The sequence below is a fragment of the Lissotriton vulgaris genome, chromosome 1_1 (genome assembly GCF_964263255.1).
Source record: "Lissotriton vulgaris chromosome 1_1, aLisVul1.2, whole genome shotgun sequence".
In the NCBI taxonomy this organism is placed as follows: Eukaryota; Metazoa; Chordata; class Amphibia; order Caudata; family Salamandridae; genus Lissotriton; species Lissotriton vulgaris.
In genome coordinates, this window is record NC_141685.1 from 1764596559 (window position 1) to 1764617200 (window position 20642).

Here is a 20642-nt window from a genome sequence, read left to right on the forward strand (position 1 = left end):
AACAAACCATGCCATGATTGCATGCCCCGTTTCCAAACAGTCTACCACTTCCTTTCTGAGTTTTTTAGGCACACAAGGGACCTGCTGACCCCGAACCCAGTACCCCTGCACTCAGACAAACACACTGCTCAAAGAACCACGCACACACACGAAAGCATAGCAGGTACCCCGAACAAACCACTTCTGCACAGACATAGCGTGTGCAAGAACACAGTACATCCTTTTTTATTCTCGCACAGAACACACGTTTAGACACTCCGAGATGTCTTACAGCTCTTTCTCTCTTAGACACGCAAAGCACACAGGCACTTTCGCTCAAGCACACCAAATGCACACACTAACCTTCCCTCTCGCAGCACTTTGCATTGTATCTGCTCACATAAGATAAAGGACAAATGTCCCCCTGCTCCCACCCCTCGCAAGGCACAGATGTAGGAAACGGTGCTTCTGCTCATCTTTGGCAAACGCAGCAGGGTCAAAAATATGCCCAGGATCACACGTTTTTTTATTTCCACTCACCGAACTTGCCATGACTGCATGCCCCATTTCCCAGAAGCCTACTAATCCCTTTCGGACTTTTTCAGGCAGACAAGGGACCTGATTTTGATGGTTATCTCTAGGTTTATCACACCTGTTCAAATCTGATACCCAGGAGCCAAGCAGCTTTGACCTGCTGAAATCTACAATGGAGGGGGTTGGGGCTAGGGGAGGGGTAGTTCGGTCTTTAAACCAACCGGTAATTACAGGTTTTGTTGAAATCCGACCCACTTGTAAATGCAATCCCTGTGCGGCCTAAACGGTGTTAAAATTTCGAAGATTTGGCTTACAGAGCGCCTGGGGAGCAGAGGCGGCTTTGTGGTATCTGTGTCAGAAAGGAAACAAGGCCGCGCGCTCAACTTCTCCTTCCTCTGCGTACGTTGCTGTACTGTACTGCCTCACTGAATGCAAGCATTCGCCCTAATATGCCCACGACCTCACGTCATCGTTGCGACACACCCACACATGGGAGGCGACACAGTACTGTGTCGCAACACAGACTTTGGAAAGCTCTGCCTTAGCCCCTGAGGGCCCTATCACCAGGCTGGGTTCCCACAAAGTCTCATGCTGAGGCAGAGTGCCCAGAAAAGGCCAACCACAGGTCTGCCACCTTCAGACTCTTGTCACCACAGACGAAAGGCTTCAGAGACCAGCAAGTCTCCAGTCAAGAGTGTCGATTTCACCCCCCAGACCCCCATTCACCTTTGAGCCCCAACTTCTCCAAGGGAGTAGTGGTCTCATTTAAAGCTGGCACTGAAACCTCTATTTGTGCCGGCTACAAGACACCAAAGCCATCCTCCGCACCCAGGTAAGGGCAAAGTCGAGCTCCATTCCACTGATGACACCTGAAGATGAGAACATTGAGGTTTCAACAAGAACTGGATGCTAGACAAAAGCACCTCTTCATTCATCAGGTCATGAGTAAGAACTTCGGAATGTTACCTCCCCTGCCTCTAAAAATGATTGTCGCCTTTGAGGAGAAACCTTCCCCCAGGTCTCCCTCCCTAGAGCAGGCACCCAGGAAACACAGGGACTCTTCTCCTACCACATAACCCACCTAAACTCCAACTCCACCAGCACCAAACCTATGTGCACGTCCTCCACAGAATCGTCAAGAGTCAGGGCCCGTGTTCATACTCAGTCAGGCAACCTTGATTGCACCTTCGACCCTTATGATCAGCCACCAGGGAAAAGCCCCACCGACTATTGTAGGAAGCTAGCTCTGTATATTCTGTATATACTATACCAAAATGAGGTATGTGTGCACAGAGTCTAGTGAAACCCCAAAGGTAGGTAGAGGTAAAAGTAGATAGCACCTTACTCTCGATTAGTTGTAGTGTGGGCGAGCAGTAAGGCTTTATCAGAGGATAGTGTTAAGCATTTGTTGTACACACTCAATCAGCAAATGATGTCACACACTCAAAGACTGAACTCAGACCAATTTGATTTGTATAAAAATATTATTTAGTTATTTTACTTCTAAAACCAAGCCTGGTGCAAGTAAGTGAAATAAATGCTTTGCAAAATCTTATGCACCGTTTTACAATGGAATACAGGTTCAGATGTAGTTAAATGAATTACAGGTAGGTTACTGTTTTGAAATTACTGGTCAGTTACTTTGTGAACTACTTTACACGTTACGTATTGGTTTACTGTTCAGATTGCTTTTGCTAATCAGTGTGAAATGCCTAGATATCACACTAAATACACAATTGATGCCTATGGTAATGTTTATCAATAATTATTAAGTAGGAAAGATGCTATTAATTATCTATCCTCGGAGTATCTATACTCCAAGAACTCAATCAATCTCGAGTTATGATTTTACACTCATTCATCTAAATACCATCCCGAAAATTAAATAAATCAGAACAAACAGACAAAGTGGTTTGCATAATTCAGTTAGTAAACCATATCTTTTTCTGAAAATAAATTTTCTTTTTTTCAATCTTGTTTTCGCACATATATATACATTTAACATGTATCTTTATACATATCTACAATATCTACATACATAAAAACACTAACAAATAACTGTGAGACAATATCATGAACCTATTTTTAATGGTTCTTCTGCCCAAATATTCAAGGAAAGGAAATTATGGCATTTAATTACAAAACCTTATTCCTTCTATCCCGGTCACCACATCCAACTATGAAAGAGCTTTCTGAAGAAAAAACCTTATATCCTTCCTTTATGATTTTGGCTCATTTCCAATGTTTTTAGATCTTCCACGTTCTATGGTGGTGCCTGTGCAACAAAAAAGTCGCCGCGTTTCAGTCTATCGTAAATTCAGGCCTCTTCAGGACTTTAGCTAACAACAAAACTCTCCTGAAACAATTAAATAAACCAAATTTACATATGTACATTCTTAAGACTTTATATTCACCGTATACACACCAAATCTTAATGGAAAACAACCCTGTATAGGTGTAAATACCTAGAGGTGCATTGGCCACATAACTTCCAACTAACACCAAAAAACGTGATGAAAGTGATTTGATGGTGACAAAACGGAAAAGAACCCAAGGAAAAAGACCGAATTAAACTACGTTCGTAGCCCAATAGGATCGAAGGAACTTAGTGATTTATAGGACAAAGCCACCATACCTTCCCGAGTGCTCCTTAAACAAAAAAAGAGAAAGAAAGACAAACAACAAGTACCTGCATACATCTAGGGTAACTAATATTATATATTCCTCTGTGAGACGTCAAACGCGCCCGCAGATTGAATTACGGGCTTCTCAGTTATACGAATAGCCTACAGCACCAAAATTCTGGGAGGGAAGAAATAGATAGATAGAGTGGCATAAGAATAGAGTCCAAATCAAGAAGGGGGTCTAGCTGGTAGGTCTATATGAAAAGCAGAGTGACACCCACCTTCGATAACTGCAGGTCTAATCGATACCTCACTACCAGCCACGATGTCGCTGTGAGGTTCAACAGTGCACCGGGACCAAGGCCACGGCGCAGCTTGTATTAGACAACGCACTTGCAGTCACGTTTCTCCAGTATTAGGGTGTCTTTCATAGATTCACATTCTTGAATAATCCCCGTCGTCGGAGTGGGAGTCCCACGGTAAATAAAATAGCAATAATATACCTATAATATGTAAATGTAAAACATAACAGATGAAATACATATTAGAAAAAACAGGCAGTAAATGCCTAGACATAATTCCTCATAGGAAACCATGAATAGAGAAAAAACACTTGTAGCCTATTTCTGTCATTATGTTGGTCCAAACTGTAGCCAATCAGGCGCCAGCAACCCTCCAGAACCTTCTCCTCAGAGCTCAACACCTCAGATTTTGTACCGCACGTCGTGTGTAAGGGAGTCTCCCTGAGCTCTGCTCAGTTTTCTCAGTTTCTTCAGGTTTTCCTGTGCTTTTCAGAATGTCTACAAGTAAGAAATCTCTCTTCAGACCTTGCTCTTCTTGTGGAAAGCTGCGTCTTTATTCAGAGGATCCACACAGTAAGTGTATTTAATGTCTTTACCCCGACCCCGAAGTGGGAAAGTGTAAGTTCTGTAGAACTTTCTCCACAAAGACTCTAAAGGACAGGGAAGGCCGCCTTCTGTTATGGCTTCAGAGACTCGAGGACAAGGATGGTGTACTTTCTGATGCCGAAAGTTTCACTTCTGGTCGTTCCCAAGCAGTATCTAAACGTAGTAGTGTGCAGGAGTTGCCATCACCTTTCATCAAGAAAAAGAAAATGTCCCTCTCTTTGGCCCCTGCGGTGTCTTCACCTTTGCCTACTACGTCCACGCCCACAAGACCTGGCTCTCAGGCGTCTACTGCATCTTCTGCTCATGTTTTTGTGAAAAAATATGCTTCTGCCTTGACGGGACCGTCGAATGTTTTTCCGACGACGAAATCTGCTGTCTCCGGATCATCGACGACAACGTCGTTTGCTTCTGGATCGTTGACGACTGTCTCGTCGACGTCGTCGACGAAAGTTACGCTTAGTTTCAAGACTGTGCCGTCTGTCATTCCGATTGCATTGTCGTCGACGAAGAAGCCTTCCCTGTCGACGACCAACTCATCGTCGACGAAGGGTGTGAAGAAATCACATTCGTCGACATCCCCGTCGACGTCCACACCGTCGACGACCGCTCCATCGACGACTGCTCCGTCGACGAAAAAGAAGTCATCTTCGTCGATGAAGGCACCGTCGACGCCATTACCGTCGACGACGGTACCGTCGACTATAACGGATGCTGCCAGTGTGGCTCCATCGACGACTACTTCTACGTTTGCCACTTTGCCAATGTTGCCATTGTCATCCACTGGATCTGCCAATGTTGAATCTCTTCACCAACGCCGCATGGTGCCTGTGGACCAGATTTCCATTTCCAGTGATCCACAGCCTCCCTCGCCTTTGTTTGGCACAGACTCTGAACAGGACTCAGAGGAATATGTTCACAAATCATTTAGAGCAGCATGTAGTCCATCTGATTTGGTCATCAAATGCCAAGATTATAGTAACGATGATGAGGACCAGTATTCCCAGCAGGAATCTACGCCGGTTCAAGCTCCTACGGCGACGCTACCCTTGTCGCTTATCTCTAATCTCCAACATATGTTGGACGACTACAACAGACTTTTTCAGTCATCTCCACAAGTGCCTGCAGCCCCTGCTATTCTACCACCGGTTACTATGCCAACTCCGGTTCCTTTGGCACCTCTACCTGCTTCTGCTCCTCAAGTTCAAACATCTGTTTCGGATACACACAACTGTGTATGCCGATGATGAGGATGAGCTTTCTCAGATGGTGAGGTTCGTGATGATGATGAGGATGACAATATGGCAGAGTGGGATAATTATCAAGTCCAAACACCGTCCCCATCTCCGGCCACACCAGGGGATTCTCCTCCTGTAGATATTGCGAGTTTCCATCAGTTGATGGACAAGGCAGCCCTACGCTTTAAATTGCCTAGAGTCCAAAGAGAGGAGGATTGTTTTCTCTATGACTTTAAAAACCAGCCTTTAAAACAAGTCCATACTGTGTCCATAATTGACTTTATTTGGGCCGAAGGAGTAAAATTGATGCAGGCCCCTAATACACTTCCGGCTCGGATGCCCAGGCTGGAAAAGAAATATAAGGCACCTGTTGGCAGTCCAGCGTGCCTCCTTGGACAGTCAAAACCCGATTCAGTGGTTACACAAGCAGCTCGGTGCCGTTCACGGAATCCTGCATCGGCTATTACTGCCCCACCAGATCGCGAAGGTCGTTGCATGGATGCTATAGGCCGCAAATTTTCTACGATGGCTTCCACCACAGTAAGAGCGGCCAATGCTTTGGCCATTTTGGGGCGTTACGGCCGCCAAATGTGGGTGGACATGACAGCTTATGTAGCCTTAATTCCGGATACTTTAATGGCGGAGGCATTGCAACATCTCCAAGAAGGGGAGAGAACATCGGAGGAGATAATTGATTGTGCCGTTGACATCGCCTGCACTGGTTTCCGGCAACTTGCTGGAGCGGCGGTTCTTCGTAGACCAGGTTGGTTGCGTTCCACATCTTTCCGACAGGAAGTACAGGCAAAGATCCTCGATATCCTGTATGACGGCAAGTCTTTGTTTGGGGCTCATTTTGATGAAGCTTTACAGTCCATTAAAAAAGACACGGACACTGCTCGCTCTCTAAGAACTTTACAGTTTCTGAACCAGCCCTTTCGGGGTGCACATGGACGCGGCATCTCGTCCACTTTTCGAGGAGGAAATACTCAGTACCGTTCCTACAACCAAGGCAACCAACACTATTCAAACAACCAGCAGCCGTCTTCAAGACAACAGTGTTCTAAAACCTACAGGGGGAGGCCTTCTTACAGGGGATCTGCTCCCAAGTGACAATGACCTGCCATTACCCCAAAAAGTTGGAGGTCGAATCTCCCTGTTTTATTCTCAATGGTCCTCCATTACTTCGGACCGTTGGGTTCTGGACATCGTAGAGAAAGGCCATGCTCTGGAGTTCGTCAAACTTCCTCCACCCACCCCACCTTCCGGCCCGCCACCTGCACACATCAGGGAACTTTTACATCAAGTTCGTCATATGATACAGAAGGGTGCCGTCGAAGTGGTACCAAAGTCTCAAAGGGGAATGGGATTTTATTCTCGTTTTTTCCTTGTCATAAAGAAGACGCTGGATTGGAGGCCGATATTGGATTTACGAGCACTCAACAAATTCCTCAAGTGCCAATCCTTCTGCATGTTAACGCTGGTGGAGATCTTACGACTACTCTCAGTGGGGGATTTCATGGCAACTATCGACCTCCAAGACGCCTACTTCCATGTACCTATTCTACCGCGACATTGGAAGTATTTACGTTTCTGTGTGGGACGGAGGGATTTCCAGTTCAAAGTACTGCCTTTCGGCCTACGTTCAGCCCCTCGCGTCTTTACGAAGGTGTTGGTTCCTGTGGTAGCTTATCTACGTCTTCAGGGTGTACAGATTTTTCCTTACCTGGACGACTGTCTCCTAAAATCTCAGTCTCGTACACAGCTGCTTCAGGACACTCGCCTTTGCCAGGAGTTGTTTCGCTCCCTCAGTCTATCCATCAACGTGGCCAAGTCCCAATTACATCCAGCAACCTGCAAGAACTTTTTAGGGGCCACGTTAAATACGGCTCTAGCAAAAGCATTTGTATCTCGGGAGCGACAACAAAAGATTCTTCAGTTGGTGTCTCTCTTGCGCGCAAGACAGTCCGTTTCTGGCCGACTATTAAAATCATTTCTAGGAATGGCGTCATCGTGCATTGCATTGATCCCAAATTGCAGATTACTGACACGTCCCATTCAAGAGGAACTAGATGGACAGTGGCGCCAGGTCACCGGTTCCTTGCGCGACATTAGTCTGCGCCACCGCCCGCATGAGAGCGGCCCTTAAATGGTGGGCGAGGCCATCCAATCTTTCGACAGGGTCGTCGTTCCTTTCCATCACTCCGGAACTGACTCTGACGACGGACGCCTCGTTGGAAGGATGGGGTGCTCATCTCCAAGCCCTGTCTATAAAGGGCAAGTGGACTTTGCCTCGGAGAGCCTGGCACATCAAGAGGCTGGAGCTGATGGCCATTTTTCTGGCGCTCAAGTCCTTTCATCTCTTGATCCAAGGAGAGTCAGTCCTTATTCAGACGGACAACACAACCAGCATGCATTATATAAACAAGCAGGGCGGAACAAAGTCACCAATCTTGTCGCATCTGGCGCAGTCGATCTGGGACTGGGCTCTGAGTCATCAAGTCACTCTCACTGCAGTCCATCTACCAGGAGTTTCCAACATCCTAGCGGATTCCCTCAGCAGGTCCACGTCATCGACCCACTAGTGGGAGTTGCACCATCAATCACTCGAACTGATATTTCGGAGCTGGGGGCATCCACCGCTGGATCTCTTTGCTACACCACAGAACCGGAAATGCTCCTCTTATGCAAGCTGGTATCCCCACCGAGGATTACAGGGCAATGCCCTTTTGATGAATTGGTGCAATCTCTTTGCTTACGCTTTTCCTCCAATCCCTCTGGTGCCTCTGGTATTGTGGAAAATGCGGAGACAGCCTTGCCACATTCTTCTGATTGCCCCCAGATGGCCTCGTCAGGCGTGGTTTTCAGAGCTACTTCTTCTATCCCAGTGCGAGCCCATCCGTCTTCATCATCGGGTGGACCTTCTCACGATGGACAGGGGTCAGATCTGCCATCCAAACCCCTCCTCTCTGAACCTGTCAGCTTGGAACCTGAGCACCTTGAATTTGCACACCTAGCCATCCCACCAGACTGTAGAGACCTACTCGCACAGGCTAGAGCTCCGTCAACGGTTAAAACCTATAAACTTAAATGGAAATGATTCTGCCATTGATGCGCAGCTGCTGGGATCCATCCCATTCATTCCACGCCTGCGCAGCTCCTTCCATTCTTTCTACAACTTGCTCAGTCTGGACTCTCGCATTCAACTTTGAGAGTTTTTCTGGTTGCAATTTCCCGCTTCCGTCAGAATGGCGTCACTTACCTTTGTTCTTCCAGAATAATACGCCAATTTTTCAAAGGATTATTTCGCAAGTTCCCACCGATTCGACGCCCTCCTCCTACTTGGCACCTTAGCATCGTGATGTCACAACTTAAAAAAGCACCTTTCGAACCTATACACAAGGTAGACTTGAAGTTTCTCACTTGCAAGGTTGCTCTTCTCCTTGCACCTCCATCTTCTCGTCGCGTAAGTGACATACATGCCTTCACTATAAATCCTATATTTCTATATTTCTGCAGTTTCAACCTGATTGTGTAGTGCTTCGTACTAATCCCACGGTCCTGCCTAAGGTGCATTCAGATTTCCACATCAACACACCTGTTCGCCTGAAGACTTTCTTTGCTAATCCACAGTCTCCAGCGGAGCAGCGTTTGCACTCCTTGGACATTAAAAGGTGCTTAAAGTTTTACATCAGCAGAACAACCCTTTTCATAAAGCTGATCAACTGTTCATAGCTTATGGACGATTCCACAAGGGGTGTCCAGTTACCAAACCTACAATTGCTCGTTGGGTTTCCTCGGCCATCGCTTTCTGCCATCAACAGGCAGGCAAGCCTCTTCAGTAAGGGCTCATTCGACCAGAGCGATGTCGTCTTCAACTGCCCTGTTCGCCGGTGTGCCACTGCATCAGATCTGCAGAGCAGCCACGTGGTCAAGCAGGCACACGTTTACGAAACATTACTGCCTGGGTGCAATCAACGAAGCAGACACTGCAGTGGGACAGGCTGTGCTTCGCAATCTTTTTCAAAAAGGTGAGCCTCTGTTTTCCCTCCTCCATTATGGTTTGCCTTATTATTGTATGTTTTGCATGACTATACGCATATTGGTTTTATAAGTCTATGCATGTTTATCATGACTGGGAAGTTTTCTTCCAATATTACTGCTTTCTATTCTATATTCAAGCATGTGAATCTATGAAAGACACCCTAATACTGGAGAAGAACAATTGTTAACTTACCTTTAAACAGGTGGTTCTCCAGTATTGGTGTCTTTCATAGATTCTCATGCGACCCACCCTCCTCCCCTCAGAAGCTCTCTTCTCCTCATACACTCTGCGGTCACTCTTGTGCTACGAAAATTTGAGGTATTGAGCTCTGAGGAGACGGTTCTGGAGGGCTGCTGGCGCCTGATTGGCTACAGTTTGGACCAACATAATGACAGAAATAGGCTAAAGGGTTTTTTTTTCTCCAATCATGGTTTCCTATGAGGAATTATGTCTAGGCATTTACTGCCTGTTTTTTTAGGTCTCGCCTGTCGATGCGCATGCGCATCGAGCAAGGCGAGAGTATTGGCACTTATCCGCTCTTTATCCACACTGCAAGGAATCGTGGCGATTCCTTGCAGTGCACGAGAAATTTAAGCTCATTGCGCATGCGCATTGAGCTTAAATGCGCGTGCACATGCCCCCAGCCTTGCCTACTCTCTCTCACAGCCTCCCCCAGCTCCGCCCCCTCACTACTTGATTGCACGGCCGCTAGGCCGTGCCTCCCCTACTCTCCTCCCCCCTCCTCCTCTCCTCCCCTGCCTGGCTGCCGCTAGCCTTGCCTACTCTCTCTCACAGCCTCCCCCAGCTCCGCCCCCTCACTACTTGATTGCACGGCCGCTAGGCCGTGCCTCCCCTACTCTCCTCCCCCCTCCTCCTCTCCTCGCCTGCCTGCCTGCCGCTAGGCCGTGCCTCCCCTACTCTCCTCCCCCCTCCTCCTCCTACTCTCCTCCCCTGACTGCCTGCCTGCCGTGTCGCACCTCTCCCCTCTCCGCCCCCTCCCCTGCCCGCCGTGTTACGGTGAAAGGCTTGTTAGTTTTGAAGTATTTAAGAAGCCGTTGCCAGAGGCGAATGTACGTTCATCAGCTGTGTGTTTTGAAAAGCGTTAGACCCGTGTGACTCGTGTCTTTTTCAAACTGTTTGAACCTGCATATGGTTAATCTCTGAATGAACAAACTCCCAGAAAGCTTTTTCCTTCTTTGTCTAACTGGGCCTGCTAAGGTTGTCAAAGATTTTGAATTGTTTTGCTAGGTGATTATAATTGTGATTGTATATGTATAGCGCCCCATACTCTTTGCGGGGCTCCGAAGCACATAGTTGGACTGGTGGCATGCTACACTGACGGGGGTGTGCTTAGTTGAAACTGGGTCGGGGATTGAGCTCCAACCCAAAGCCCAATCCGAAAAGCTTATTTTAGAGTTTGGCAGATGTTTGGACAAACGTGACCGATACCCCGTCCGCCTTGGGTGTCAAATCCGTCACGTTTCTGACTGCTAAACTCTAAATAAGGAAGCAGGAGACAGACCTCTTTCAGTGCTCAGCGTCTGAGATGTGTGCTGATCGAACTCTGAAGCAAGATTGCGAGGCCGATCCCGCCTATGAATCACGGATCGCTGCTTGCACAGTCATTTTGTGGTTACAAATAGGAACAGTGTCATTGAAAACATTGGTGTTTAAAGGGGATGCTTCAGCAGCAGTATTCGGGTCCCATGATGCAAATCAGTGTATATTTGCGGACGGCTCAGTAGCTGGTCATTATGCCTCTTCCATGTGTCAGCGCTGAGGCATTCTCTTCTTCTGCGTTTAAATGCCATATTGCTTTCAGGCTCAGCATGTTACCATCTGGCATGTGCAAGTGATTACATAATCCGATGAATCAACTCCAATCTGTTCTTTTCCGTTGATTTTTCAAATGTTCCCACCTTCCCCTGTCCGATTCTAGAGCTATGTATTTGTTCTTACTCTCTGGAAACGCAGAAAACCTCTACCGCGGGAGGGCTGGCTCTGGCGAGTTTTCATGCTGCATTTGCTGCCACAAGTGAATATGGCACGCGGCGTGGCTGGATGAAATATTGCTGAGCAGATGGCTGAAGGCTACGGTCTCATTCGCCCTTGGCTCAGCTCTGCACTGTGACCCAGATCGGCAGCGACTATAATGGATTTCTTAAGCTAAAGGCTGCAAATATAGCTGTGGAATTAGGCTCTTTGGAAGCATGCTCACCCTCAATGACCCTCACCCTCAACACCTCACCTACCCTCACCCTCACTCACCCTCAACCACTCACCCAACACCTCACTCTCACTCACCATCAACATCTCACCCTCAACCCCTCACCCTCACTCACTCACCCTCACTCACCCTCAACGCCTCCCCCTCAACTCCTCACCCACCCTCACTCACCCTCAACCCCTCAACCCCTCACTCACCCTCAACACCTCACCCTCAACACCTCACCCACCCTCACCCTCACTCACCCTGACCATCACTCACCCTCAACTCCTCACTCACCCTCAACCCCTCACTCACCCTCAACCCCTGACTCACCATCACTCTCACTCATCCTCACTCACCATCAACACCTCACCCTCACTGACACTCACTCACCCTCACTCACCCTCACCCTCACTCACCCCACCCTCAACGCCTCACCCTCAACTCCTCACTCACCCTCACTCTCACTCATCCTCACTCACCCTCAAAACCTCACACTCACTCACCCTCACTCACCCTCAACTCCTCACCCTCACTCACTCACCCTCAACACCTCACCCTCAACCCCTCACTCACACTCACTCTCACTCATCCTCACTCAACCACCCTCAACATCACTCACCCTCAACCCCTCACCCTCAACCCCTCACCCTCAACTTCTCACCCTCAACCCCTCACCCTCAACACCTCACCCTCAAACCCTCACCCTCAATCCCTCACCCTCTACACCTCACCCTCACTCACTCACCCTCAACACCTCACCCTCAACGCCTCACTCACCCTCACTCGCACTCACCCTCACTCACCCTCACTCACCCTCACTCACCCTCACTCACCCTCACTCACCCTCACTCACCCTCACTCACCCTCACTCACCCTCACTCACCCTCACTCACCCTCACTCACCCTCACTCACCCTCACTCACCCTCACTCACCCTCACTCACCCTCAACCCCTCACTCACCCTCACTCACCCTCACTCACCCTCACTCACCCTCACTCACCCTCACTCACCCTCACTCACCCTCACTCACCCTCACTCACCCTCACTCACACTAACTCTAATGCTGCGAGACCTATTGCATTTCCAATGCTTGTCTAATATGTATTTCATCTGTTATGTTTTACATTTACATATTATTGGTATATTATTGCTATTTTATTTACAGTGGGACTCCCACTCCGACGACGGGGAATATTCAAGCATGTGAATCTATGAAAGACACCAATACTGGAGAACCACCTGTTTACAGGTAAGTAACAATTGTTCATCTCTTGCGTTCTCAGACCTCAAATCACTGTTATTCAAACACATGTCGTGGAAATTACCCACGGCACGGCTTACCTTTTTTATAAAACATAGAAAGGGGACTGATGTCATGGACATCGAGAGAGGGAAAACCCTACTCTTGCAGTAAGTCGAATGTAACCTGGACAAAGGACTAATCGTAACTATCCCAACTTAGGACGGAAATGGATGAAAGACTACGGCTAACTTCTGATTGGGGGTGTAACCGAACTATGATCAAAAGGACTATGATACTACATTAAACTAAGCGAACTTTAAAGAGGCGGGACATAACTGCATGCCTAAATTCCAAAAGTGAAAAAATAATAATACACCTTATTAGCCAGTGAGAAATTAATCTTATTTTGGTCACTTTTTGAATTTAGGCATGTAGTTTTGTCCCCCCTCTTTAATTTTGCTTAGTTTAATGTAGTTTTATGGGTAATAAGGTGTTTTTTTATTTTTCCACTTTTTGAATTTAGGCATGTAGTTTTGTCCCCCCTCTTCAATTTCTCTTAGTTTAATGTAGTATCATAGTCCTTTTGATCCTAGTTCGGTTACACCTCCTTTTGGAAGTTAGCTGTAGTCTTTCATCCGTTTCCGTCCTAAGTTGGGATAGTTATGATTAGTCCTTCGTCCAGGTTACATTCGACTTATGCAAGAGTAGGGTTTTTCCTCTCTCGATGTTCATGACATCAGTCCCCTTTCTATGTTTTATAAAAAAGGTAAGCCGTGCCGTGGGTAATTTCCGCGACATGTGTTTGAATAACATAGTGATTTGAGGTCTGAGAACGCAAGAGATACGTGACTGCAAGTGTGTTATCTAATGCAAGCTGCGCCGTGGCCTTGGTCGCGGTGCACTGTTGAACCTCACAGCTATATCGTGGCTGGTAGTGGGGTATCGATTAGACCTGCAGTTATCGAAGGTGGGTGTCACTCTGCTTTTCATTTAGACCTACCAGCTAGACCCCCTTCTTGATTTGGACTCGATTCTTGTGCCACACGATCTATTTCTTCCCTCCCAGAATTTTGGTGCTGTAGGCTGTTCGTATAACTATGCCATGCCTAGCTCCATATCTCCGGGTTCAATCCTGAGGTTCAGCAGCATCTCCTCATCCTCCCGTTTGACAGGAGCACCTTTTTGGCTCACATTTATGAGATGCTTGAAAAAAATCAAGACAGAAAGGCGACATTAAAGTCTATGGGAGCTCTTCAGTCCACTCCATACAGGTGCTCTTTTCGAAAAGAGTAACCGCATAGACTAGCAGCAAGCTTTGTTGTATGCCCAGTAGAACCTTCAGCCATGCTTATTTTTTTAATCTCCTGGAGACCGATCTCTACAGTAATGTGCAAGCTCTACCAAAATAACCTGTAGCAATTAGAACAAGAGTATGGGTCCCTTGGACTCACTCGCCTCCGCTTGTTGGTGAGGCCATCATTAACATTCTGCTACTGTGCTAAAAAAAAGGGGTTAGTGTAAAGCATGCACTTTATGCAAAAGGAATTGCTCACCCATTGTCAGTCTTCAAAGCGTTGCAAGAGTTTGTCCGAGTCGGTCACATTTCTGCTTATCTCTAGCGAATGTAGAGACCCACTGCACCCGATTCCTTCTCCACACCTCAGAAAATGTAAGAAGTATATACAATGAAACCCTGCCCTAGTCCCATCCAGCATGAATGTAAACCCTTGCCAAGTCCACTCCTTCCAGCAGTGCCACGGGGTGTTGGTTGTGCCTGCACACTGTGGCAATGCAATGATCTGGCCCTGCCCCTCACGCACTATACTCTCCCTGTGGATGTCCTAAAGGACAGCCCTAAGGCTGTGGAAATGGACCCCAGCTATGCTGTCCCAGTGCGTGCCATTATGTTTCATTCTTCACAGATAGTGCAGAGGAGATCACATTCTGCAAATTTGTACTTTGCAGAGATCAGTGTAGCTTTGCTTCATCCCCTGATTATCAGACCCACAGGCCGCCACAATGTTGAAGTCTTTACGTGAGCCAGGTGCTGCCGCCAGAGCAGCCAAGGAACAACTCTTTCCTGATGCGTGACTAGCTCTAACCCCTTCTTGGAGCTCTTCAATTAGTAGAAATTACTGTATTGAGAACAACGGAGGTAAATTTTTGCACCGTCTGCACAATTGACCCTTTTTCAGGCTTCCCTACAAATTCATTCTTTTAAAGTATATGACTGTATTTGCTTTCCAGGCAGCAACACTGTTCACGCCATAAACATATGCAAGTGAAATACAGCTACACTGGGTAGCATGAGGTTCTGGTGATAGTGGTAAGGGGAGGGATTTTGCCTTGAGGCAGTTTCATCAGTCTGCAGTTATCCCCAGGTAGGGATTCTGACAAAATGTATGTCATTAGGAAAGGCCCTGCATTCCTTTTATATCTGATTGTGTTTAATTTATTTTGGGTATACGTATGAGGTTATTTGTCCCCATTTGTAAGGCAGCAAGCTGCTGTTTGAGACTTCAGGATAACCCATTTAATTAAGAAGCAAGCTGGTCGGTAGTGAGGGATGCAGAACCTTAATTGTTTTGAATATGGAGGTTCATGGAAGAAATTGAGGCCACAATTTCAGATCTTTTTATATAAACTATTTTTATTGAAACCACATTAACGGTATACCATATAGTTTGAATTGACAACGTTTCAACATACATCATATGAAGTGCCATTTCTAATTATATAGCGCAACCTCGTTCCTAATATTTTGTTTATAAAATATGTAGAGCTGACATGGGTCTCATATTATGGGTCTCCTCAGCAACCTAAGTAAAAAACTCTATTGGTTGATCATGAAGATGGAACCTTTTTGTATAACCCCCTACTTATGATGCTGACCTGTTAAACGGATGACCCCAGGTCTCTTTCCCCAGTTTTCCTAGCAATCTGCAATGTTGAAAGCGCTTCTGTATATATCCTTTTGGTAAGAGTTTCATCCAAAATTTCCTTCCCTCGAATTGGGCCTTCTGTACAATGACGTATTTTTGTGTGATTGGATAGACACTTTGCCTTAGTTTAAGTGTTCAAGATTTACTACTTCAGTAGGGCATGTTTTATTTTAATACTTGAGGTCAATGGGTTAATCCCTGGTTACAAGGAGTCAAAGGATCATCCAGGAATTCTGTCAGTAGAACTTGGCTTGTAGTGCGCACTACTTTATCCCACATGTGGAAATCTGGATGAACTTCTTGCGTAGTGCTTAGTTTTCAACCCACTTTCTGACTTTAGTTTTAATATGCTTCTTACCTTGGGATCGCAGCCCTTCTTGTCAGTTCCAGGGCCGACATGGTATGGCTTAGCATTTATGCTTTTGCAGGGGTAAAGGGAGCCATTGTGTTTTTTAAAGCATGGGTAGCCCTCTACTGTGAATGCACAGCACCAGCATATTAGCAACTGGAATGTTGGCACTATACAGTTTGATTGTTAAAGAAAACTGTTTAAGATGTATACTTTCTGGCCTTGATGAGATTTTGAGGGCCTGCTTTTTGGCAAATCAGAATTTTAATTCTGCTGCATACATGCTGATATTGTGTTGTTTTCTTGAACAGTGAAGCCAATACGCAATCTCAATGGGCATTCAATTGGACAATATAGGATCCACGGTGGCAAGACTGTTCCGATTGTCAAGGGAGGAGAAGCCACGAGAATGGAGGTATGAGCTTTTAGGAATCTAACTGATTACTTTGCTTCTGGCCCTTTAATAATATCTTTTGATGTGTGTATTCACTAGGTGTGCATTTTTTGTTTTTGTTTCCTGTATTTTTGTTTCTTAAGAATATTGAACATTGCTTCTTTCAAACATCAGACTACTTCCAATAACTGATTTGCCCTATAGCTGGCAGTTGCTAGTCATCAAAACATTATTGAATATATGGTGTTGATTGATCACTCTTATGAACGTTGAGATAAACTAGCATTTTGACTACCATCTTGAAACGTAGTTGCTAGATGCCAAGATGGCACATGTTTCCTAGAGATCAAGAGTGAATTCCTGTATTTTCTCCATGTAACGTCCTCCATAGAGTCGTTTGTGGGCCTTAAATAACTGAGGCCACATAGCGGCAGAGCCCATAGTGATGAAGCCTTCCACCCTGCTTTGTATCTGAACTCAAGAGGTGTATTCATCTATCCTCCTGCCCTGGGCTGGGCTGAGAGGCTGTGCGAGTGTGCAGCCATAACAATAACAATGGCACTGTTGGCATCAAATTGTATCTGCTCAAAGCCGTGGAGTGAGTGTCTGGGGGTTGGACGGCTGTGATGGCGCTAGATCTTTGCAGCCTGCTGGGGATGGACACAGAGAACAGTAGAGATCACAATCGGGCTGGGATCGTGAAGAGCCTGACTGCACCCAGGGAAAGGGTGCTTGGAGAGAAGGTGAGCTAAGGAGAAGCCGTATGTTCGAGGCATGTGATGTGTAGATCACATGCTTTGCATACTCCTGCCATCTAGTGTTGGGTCCGGATGTTTGCAAGTTTTTCTTCGAGAAAGTCTTTCCAGTCACAAGGTAGGTGACTCCTCCTTTCAGTGATAGTGCGCATGGGCATCAACCACATTGTTAAATGGTTTTTTTCTGCCATCGGGTTTGGATGTGTATTGCTGCGCTCCACTTCTAAACCGTTTCTTCGGGTTCCCCTTGATGCAGAATCCACTGTACCCGCATCCGTATTGTTTCGACAATAATTTACGAATAGATCCCTGGAAAGATTATCACGTAGATTCGTCCACCGATAACGACCCAGATCTTTACCCTGCAAAGCCTTCTCCTCCTGACGACAATGTAGGTCATCTAGAGTTACTTACTAAAGCTGCAGAATATCACCGGGTGCAGTAACACAAGGAATCTTTTGAGGAAGATTTCCTATTTGAAAACTCTGTACCACACATAGGGCTAGTCTCACACTACCTATGCTTAAAGGCATGATGAGACATTATTATTATTATTATTATTGAATTTTGTACCGCGCACGGTTACCATGGGGCATCCCAGCGCTTATAGAATCCAAGAGCAGGCTACTAATAGAAAACAGAGGAGCTACAGTTATTCTGGGAAAAGATACGTTTTCAGACATGCTGATGACATCCTTAAAGATCCAGTACGGGCTTGCATTCTCACCCTCAGAAATGATAAAAATTATAAGGCTGCTCCTTCAGATCCAGTCTTTATTAAAGGTCCGCTACCGCTAGACTCCTTGGTAGTCTCTAATGCCTGTAAACGGGACAATTCAGACTACAGGTGGTTCTCCCCCTCTAGACATGGAGTCAAAACTATTAGACGCCTTAGCTGAACAAGTAGCTCCCAAGCAGCAAATCATTGGTGTATTGCAAACTCCCAGGCCCTGCGAGCCAGATATGATGGGGCACACTGGGACGAAATGGAGCAGTTCCTACAACAACTCCCAGATGAATACAAAGCAAAAGCCCAAGATTTAGTCCAGGAACGGACGCTTCTATCCCATTCCTCAATAAGATGTGTGTTTTAGATGCTGCAGACACCGTAGCTAGGGAGATCAACACAAGTGTGCTATTAAGACGACATGCCTGGTTGAGGATTTCTGGTTTCAAACCAGAAGTACAAAAGTTTTAAATACTCCTTTTGATAAAGAACATCTCTTCTGGCCCAAATATTAGGGCAGGGAGGCAGTCCCCAGTGGCGGTCCTCCTGGCGCCCAGCAGCAGGCCCCCTCCAAATTTGTTTCAGCAAGAGCACAATTTTCAAGGGGTCACAGCCCCTCTTTTATACACCTTTTCCCTTTGTCTGTGTCTGCAGGGTGGGGGAAAACCAGTCGCAGCTGGTTTTGGAGCACTCTTATGTGCTCAGCCCCTCTTTCCATTCACTGGCCTGGCTAGGGACATTAGACGCATCACAGGGGGCGGAGCCAGCATTGTGTGGGGAAAGCCCAGCCCTATTCAGGTCCCAGGTGCACTCCTCCCTCACATCAGTCATGCAGATCTCCCCACTCACCACCGGGGCAGACCCATCCTGACTCCTGGAGCCAGGCTCACCAGCCAGCTCCAGCCAATCACAAGCCAGACAGCCAATTCACATAATTTACACACAGGCCAACTTCTAGAAGTGGCACCTCCACACTAGACACAATTATGCCACACACATCATCGCGCAGCATTTGATCACACGAGTCTGCACATACCAAACTGGCCCCTGCACTCCCCACGCATCAGGAACTTACATGGACACATACATTCCCCATGCATTCCTATGGGAGGGCAGGCCTACCTCACTACACGCACACACTTTACCCTGGGACACCCATCCTGACTCCTGGAGCCAGGCTCACCAGCCAGCTCCAGCCAATCACAAGCCAGACAGCCAATTCACATAATTTAAACACAGGCCAACTTCTAGAAGTGGCACTTCCACACTAGACACAATTTTGCAGCGTGAATCTTTCTGGATTCACTATGCTGTGCATTATTCCGCGATCTGGTGGTTGGGTTCGGATTCGTAGTCTTTTTTCTCTTTTTTTTTTTTTTTTTTTTTTTGTAGCCCAGGTGGGCGACGACGTCCCACCATTTGGTGCACCTTCGTGACGTCGGCACGCTTCCTGCGGAAGCTCCCACCCTTGGGCGCCATCTTCAGATTCTTTTTTCCGCCGTTGGGTCTGGATCGTCGCATGAAGCTCCGGAGAAGTTTCAGGAGAAAAGAAGGAAATACACCAAGTTTTTGAGGAAAAAGGACAGAGGGAAGTCGGAGAAGAAGACCTCCTAGAGCCAGAACGAAGGAAGAGGAGAAAACCTCGTGGTACTCGACGGCCAAGGAGAAAGCGCGCGCAGGGGGCCCCCTGAGCGAGCACATGGACAACACCCCATTCAAGTTCTGCCGTAATTGCCACCACAAGTACGCGCAGAAGGACCAGCATCCGGTCTGCAACCTCTGCCTGCCGATCGACCACTCCAGCGAGGATTGCAACGCCTGTTCAATCTTCACGCCGAAGACTCTGAGAGTTCGAGAGAGACAGAGGGTGGCCCACCACACGATGCAAGGGAAAGGGACCACGCCGAGGCTCTACCAGCTGGGTGCCTCCTCCGACGAAGAGGAGAACATCGCCGAGGGACCAGATGACTTCACGGTCGTAGAGACCGATGTGAGACCTTCAAAAAAGGTAGGAGAGTCTAAGACCCCGAAAACCCAGACAGGGCCGAGAAAGCCTGAGGGAGAACCCCGAAAAGCAGAGGCTAATTCCTCGAAAGGAGCGCCGGCGACGAAAGTTTCGACGTCCGAAGCCGCATCCTCCGAAAGGCCCAGCGGATCCTTCGAAAAGGACTCCCAGATGGCAAAGACCAGCGAAAAGCAAAGGTCGTCGAAGCAGGCCCTCGAGAAGGGACCCTCGAGCGAGAAGACGCTCAGAATGGCCTCGACGTCTAAGGTACCGTCGAAGAGACCTGCCGAAAAGCTCGACGCCGAGCAAGCGGCAGAGATGGAGAAAAAGAGAAGAAGGCTCGAGGCCGAAATGGAGAGTATGCTCCAGAGGAAGAGAGCCTTCGAGTAAACAATGAAGAACTATACGATTCCCTCGAAGACCGACTCGACTCCCTCGAAGACCACTGCGACCGCCGAAGAGGTAGAGGTGCAGGAGGACTTCGAAGCCGAGGAGCCGCCGAAAACTCCAAACCCCGCAGATGAGGGAGAAGAGGAGGATTTCTACCGCTCGGAAGGAGATTACCTCCGCGAGAACTACTACTCAGAATCCTCGGCGTCGCTAGAGGAAGAATGGCAGGATCTCGAGGCCGACAACCCCGAGGAACCTGTGGAGACATACCCTTCGAGGCCTTCGCCGCCAGACGACATCGG

General features: G+C 47.3%; 1 protein-coding gene across 1 annotated transcript in view; it reads left to right on the forward strand.

Moving 5' to 3' along the window:
* Positions 1-20642, forward strand: part of METAP2 (methionyl aminopeptidase 2) — a 169534-nt gene that overhangs the window by 95824 nt on the left and 53068 nt on the right. The window contains exon 9 of the mRNA XM_086919070.1: positions 16381-16484. Within this exon, the coding sequence (XP_086775196.1) occupies positions 16381-16484 (104 nt within the window). The remainder of the gene's footprint in view (positions 1-16380; positions 16485-20642) is intronic.